At 49.8% G+C, this 6,079-nt stretch overlaps 1 protein-coding gene across 2 annotated transcripts in view; it reads left to right on the top strand.

Annotated features, from left to right (window-relative positions):
* TUFT1 (tuftelin 1) overlaps window positions 1-6,079 on the top strand; it is a 45,311-nt gene that overhangs the window by 33,060 nt on the left and 6,172 nt on the right. For both annotated transcript variants that reach the window (XM_034990032.1, XM_034990033.1), the window contains 3 exons: window positions 1,729-1,842; window positions 5,181-5,309; window positions 5,943-6,037. In XM_034990032.1, coding sequence (XP_034845923.1) covers window positions 1,729-1,842; window positions 5,181-5,309; window positions 5,943-6,037 — 338 coding nt within the window. The remainder of the gene's footprint in view (window positions 1-1,728; window positions 1,843-5,180; window positions 5,310-5,942; window positions 6,038-6,079) is intronic.

Below are 6,079 nucleotides of genomic sequence, written 5' to 3' on the forward strand. Positions count from 1 at the left end.
ATTTATTTTTTATTCTTATGTTAATCCCCATACATTACATCATTAGTTTTAGATGAAGTGTTCCATGATTCATTGTTTGTGCATAACACCCAGTGCTCCATGCAGAATGTGCCCTCCTCAATACCCACCACCAGGCTAACCCATCCTCCCACCCCCTCCCCTCTAGAACCCTCAGTTTGTTTTTCAGAGTCCATCGTCTCTCATGGTTCCTCTACCCCTCCGATTTCCCCCCCTTCATTCTTCCCCTCCTGCTACCTTCTTCTTCTTCTTTTTTTTTCTTAACATATATTGCATTATTTGTTTCAGAGGTACAGATCTGAGATTCAACAGTCTTGCACAATTCACAGCGCTTACCAGAGCACATACCCTCCCCAGTGTCTATCACCCAGTCACCCCCCCCCCCCCCCCCCCCCCCCCACTCCAGCAACCCTCAGTTTGTTTCCTGCGATTAAGAATGACTGGATAACTTCTTGATGGCTAGAGTTTGGCATGTTGTGATTCTAGCCACTCACTCTAGATGTGCAGTTTGAATTTTTTCCCTTCCCCCGAACCACCGTATTTAGCAAATGTGCTGCTGGCAACAGGTTATAATCACACCTGGTACTGTTTGTTCAGCTGCTGCTTCTCACAAGCTCTAAGCCCTGCCGGATATTGTCTTCTTTTTGAGGCAGCCTGGAAGGCAGGGCATGGTAAGGAGTCTTCTTCCTGCTTCACAGATAGAGAAGTGAAGGCCCACTGGACTCAGTGATCGCGCAGCGACTGGGACCCTGTGGCCCACCTCCCAGTTGAGCTCCGTCCTTCCTAACGTGCAAGACGGGGAAAGATTTTTCTGTCAGACTCGCTGGGAGCTGGTAACTGAAATGTCTGGTACCTGTGCGGCAGAGGTTGGGGCAAGACCCCACATGCCAGCTCAGTGCTAACCACCAACCCACCGTTGGGTGTGTCTGGAGAGAGACTCGTAACCTCGATGAAGACACCTTTTCTCACATTGAATCAGATTCCTGGAGTCATGGGTGCTTTTGCTCTAAACCTGCCTGTCCATCAGTAACCCTCTACATGCTGATCTCTGTGCTAGATGCAGAGAAGACCAAAAGATGCGCCTTTGGGATGCACCCCTCGTAGTGGGTGTGACACAGTCCCTGCCCTTGGGGCACTGTAGTCTAAAGGGGAACACGGCCCCTGCTCTCAGAGAACTCTAGTCTGATGGAAGCAGGACCCGCAGGTGAGGATGGGATAAGCATACCTGTTAATCAGTTGATACCTGTATAAAAATTACTGAGTTTGTCCTAAAATCATTCAGCGATTTGAGGCTAGTTGAGTTCCTTAGGATATGAAGAAAGAGTGTGTTCACGTGAATAACTCAGAGCACCTGGGTGCCCAAGACTAACTCTCCCCCTGAGGGATGTGAGGGTGGTCTGGATGAGAGGGCCAAGTGTGTGTTGCGGGGGACCCTCTCTCTCTTTTTAATGGTAATTCTTTTTTTAAGATTTTATTTACTTATTTGACAGAAAGAGCGAGAGAGGGAACACAAGCAGGGGGAGTGGGAGAGGGAGAAGCAGGCTTCCCACTGAGCAGGGAGCCCAATGCGGGCTCGATCCCAGGACCCCGCGATCATGACCTGAGCCGAAGGCAGACGCTTAACCGACTGAGCCACCCAGGCGCCCTGAGGGGGACCTTCTCTTATACAAACACAGGGCCTTCCCCTTCTCTTCCCTGCTCTGACTATAGGTAGACGCCTATATAAACGAAGATGTCGAGAGCTTGAGGAAGACTGTGCGGGACCTGCTTGTCAAACTGCAGGAGGCTGAGCGGCAGCACCAGTCCGATCGTGTGGCTTTTGAGGTGAGATTTGGGATTTGAGGAGAAGGTGCCCCAAGGGTTAGGCTGCTGGATATAGGTGCCAGGGACGTAGCATGGACTTCATGTCTTTCTGGCTGTGTGCCATCAATTGGAGAGGCTAGGCTTTGAGGCCTGGGCACTTTCCTCTCTGCTTTTCGCATTCCTGGACATGTATCGTTTTTGCTGTTCAAGGCTAGCCCATGGTTTAAAGGTTGGTACTTGGTTTTCTACTGCAGTTGAGTGGTAGTGCTGGTCTGGGATAGCAAGTAACTCAGGGGGCATTACTCTTACCACAGTAAGAATTACTGGGCTCTAGGCACCATGCAGGCAGGGACTGTTGCTGTCAAGGTCACCCTGCATCCCCATGTCTGGCATAACGCCAGCTGTAAGGTGGGTACCTCTTCAGTGTGGACTAGTTGAATGGACGGAACAGTGTGGTTGTAGAAGGATCTGTGCCCATGGAGTCAGAGGACTTGAAGTCAAATCTTGATTTTACTATGCAGAGCTTTGTGATCTTGAATGAGTATTTCAATTATTGTTACAAAAGTAATACTAAATTATTATGGAAGATTAAAGAAGTACAAAAGTCTGTAGAGAGTGAAAGCCCCCCCCCATTAAAAACTGTTTGAGGTCTGCCATACTTTCCAGAAAATTCTTTGTGTATAAAATGAGGTACACTGGGAAAACACTAGGCTTCTGTGTGAGATTGACCATCTGTTGTCTGCTATTGTTCAGCCACATGTAAAGTATTTCTGTGTCATAAATTTGTAATGATAGGATATGCCCTGCCCAGGCATGCCAGGAGCTGGTGGTAGGAAGAAGACTGATGCTTCTCTTCCATGGGACTAAGAGAGAGAATTTTTGAGAGGGATATTGAGGCGGAGGAAGAGGGCACAGGGATAATCAGTTGCCTTTAGAGATGACCAATTATTTGAGCAAGTAATTTAACCTAAGTATCAGTTCCAAATTATGTAAAAATGGGTCATTTTAAGTATATCTTACAAGTGTGGTGTGTGAATTGAGTGAGGTAAGATATGTAAGTATATTTATTACTCTGAAGGATTTTAGAAATATAAGATACCCTATATTTTTCTTAGTGATCAATTTAGTTAAGTGGGTTTTCCTATCCTAAGCAGTTTGGACTTAGCGTGATACTGCGATTAGTTTGGTCTCAGAACAAAGTAGCTGTGTAGTAAAGGAGTTTGCTGCATCTGTTTCAGATTCCACAATTTGGATAATTGGGTTGACGATGTATCATTTTGGTGACTGTTCCCTACCTTCTTGGTACACAGCAGGAGGAAGGGGCGGTTGAGACTGTAGCACTGACCAGACTGTGAATTTCGGAAAGAAATTTCTACACCGAGAGGCATTATGAAGCACTGGTTGGTTTTGGCCATCCACGGAGGGGTCTGCTCGCTCTGGGTTTCAGTGCTTGGACAAAAGGGTCCAGAATGAAAGCCTAAGGCCAGAAGGTCCCTGACAGCTGTAGTCACCTGCCCACAGTTTCTAAGAAGGGGCTGCCCTTGGTAAGTAGCACCGGCCTGCAAGCAGAGGTGCTGTTTCCACTGTTGGGGTAGGTTGGCATGCCCTTTTATGACTAAGAGGTTCCTTTGGAGCATTGCCGACTGGAGCAACAAGGACAGATGTGGCAGAGGAGTATGTTTTTTTCCCTTTGTGATCCCATAGCAGAGTGAGGACAGCCCGTGGCCCATTAACGCTGTGCTCTGAGTACACATCAACCTGGGTGCAGTGTTAGGTACAGAAATGAGAGGTTTTGTTTTTACGTTCCTGTCCATGGGGCTGGCCTGTTCCAGGCTAATATGGGACCTTCGGAGGCTTTTCTTGGTCTTTGCTAGTGAATGAGACTCTCTGATCTACTTTTCTGAGCCAGGGGGTAGCAAGGGCAAGATTGTCAATTACCGTGCACACAGCCTGCCAGTAAGCATGGGTTTTCCGTTCTCCCAGCAGCAGCCTGCTGTCAGGAAGGGTTCATGGAGAGTCTGCTCTGCACAGGGCTGGTGTGCAGCATGGACGTGTCCCATCACACATCATCCTGTGCTGTGCTTTCTCTTCCTTGATTCTGACGTTGGGAGGAGTCAGACAAACTGGCTTCTTTGGCGTTCTGTTTTCCCAGGGCTGCGTGGACTTTTGAGAGGTTCCGTGGATTCTTTTTCAGTAACTGACTGGGGAGTCAGTGTGGGGTAGCTGGGAAGAACTGAGATGGATGATGAAGGCACTGTGTTCCAGCATTGGCTCTGTTATTCCCTAGCTGTGTACCTTGGGGAGATCAGTTGACCTTCCGTTGCAAAAGGAGAGGATCGGACTAGATGAATACCAATTTCACTCATGACATTAGCGAGCAGTAACTGTATGCTAGGTACCGTGCCGAGCTCAAGGCCCCCGCCAGCGGCCCACTGGGGAGCGCACACAAGTGACTGGGCAAAATCCATTTGGTGCTGTAAGAGGGAAGGCCACACAGTGGAAGGACTCCTCACCGGGCCTGGAGGCTTCTGGAAGGAAGGGTATCTAAGCTGAGACCTGAAGTTGGCATGTGGGAGGAAGGGAGGCAAGTTCTTCCTTAATTTTTCATTCTACAGTTCTGCTTCTATCCTTCCCAAATTGGCTTATCGTCTTGGACATGGAGCAGTTCTTCTGGTGCTTAGTAGCCCTTCCAGAGGCCATTTTGGCCTTTATATTGCAGGCTGCCATATTGCTTGATGTGAGGGTGAGGAAGAGTGGGGACACAGAAGGAAGGATGTGGAGATGTGCTCCCCTGGATTCTTTGCATTTGCATTTGTAGGAAAGCCACAGTACTGGGTTAAGCTTGGGTGGCACTGGCCGCCTTGGGGGGATGCTGAAGAAGTCCACCATCTGGAAGGTGCTTCTGGGTTCCAGATGTCACTCTAAAGTAGAGCTTGATCAGGGCACCTGGGTGGTGCAGTCAGTTAAGTGTCTGACTTGGTTCAGCTCAGGTCATGATGTCAGGGTTGTGAGATTGAGCCCTGTGTCCAGCTCTACACTCAGTGTGAAGTCTGCTTAAGACTTTCTCTCCCTCTCCTTCTGCCCTCCCCACCACCCCCAGCCCTCACACCTTCTCCCTCAAATAAATAAATAAATAAATCTTAAAAAAAAAAAAAGAGTAGAACTTGATCAACTATGTGAACCCTGGAAATGGAGATACCTGCTAGTTTCCCAAGTCGTCCTAGAACCGTGAATGGGAAAGAGAGGGGTGCCTCCCTTCTCCCATCACTGCGCCCGGGGTCCTGGGTTCTCTCCTAAGGCTTTTACCCACGTTTGCTCTTTCCCCTCCATCCCCTTCACCCATCCCCATCCTGTCTTAGGTCACACTCAGCCGGTACCAGAGAGAAGCAGAACAGAGTCAAGTGGCCCTTCAGAGAGCGGAGGACAGAGTGGAGCAGAAGGAGGCAGATGTGGGAGAGCTCCAGAAGCGCTTGCTAGGCGTGCAGGCGGTAATTGTTGGAGTCCTGCCTTCAGGGCCTAACTCCTGGGCTGGGGGCTGGGGGGGAGGGGGGGCTGGTCCCTGGGACTGACTGAGACCACTGTAGTCTGTTTTTCTGAGCAGCCCCAGAAAAACACACTTCACAGCTTCCTCAGCAAATACCTTTGAGAACCTTTTAGCCTTTAAGGAACAAGAGGTCTTTCTCTCAGCTAAGCTCAGCCCTTGCTAACTAGAGTTGAACCCATTTCCATTTCAGTTGGGTTCTTGTAGAGCTGCCCTTTATGGGCTTTTGAAGTGTGCTTAAAAGAAAAGAAAAAAGACAAGACTGCTCTTAAGGAGCCACTGGGCCTGGTTTCCCGGGGACCGGCAGCCCTAGCCGGCAGGTGGGCCTGGATAATGCAGGGCCAGGCTCTCTGTCCAGATAGCTGGGTGAGGCTGGGAAGTTTCTGTGTGCTGAGGGTGGGGAGGGTTATCCCTGACAGGGGAGGGCGCCCCAGCAAACCAGCTTGGCCTGCTGCAGATTGTTGGCAGATGTCCCAGACCCAATAGGGGCTGAGCCCCAGCCCTCGGGCCCCTTTCACCCCAAACACGGAAACCCTTGCCACCTCCTTATCCTCGATTTTCTTCCCTTCGGCCCATCCAGGAGCATCAGGCCTTACTGGTGAAGGTTAGGGAAGGGGAAACAGCTCTGGAGGAACTTCGGAGCAAGAACACTGACTGCCAAACGGAACGAGAAAAGTAAGGGCCCTCGTCCCCCGGGAAGCTGGGGTGCAGGGAGGG

Source organism: Mirounga leonina, unplaced genomic scaffold (genome assembly GCF_011800145.1).
Source record: "Mirounga leonina isolate KUSES-001 unplaced genomic scaffold, KU_Mleo_1.0 Mir_493, whole genome shotgun sequence".
NCBI classification, from domain to species: Eukaryota; Metazoa; Chordata; class Mammalia; order Carnivora; family Phocidae; genus Mirounga; species Mirounga leonina.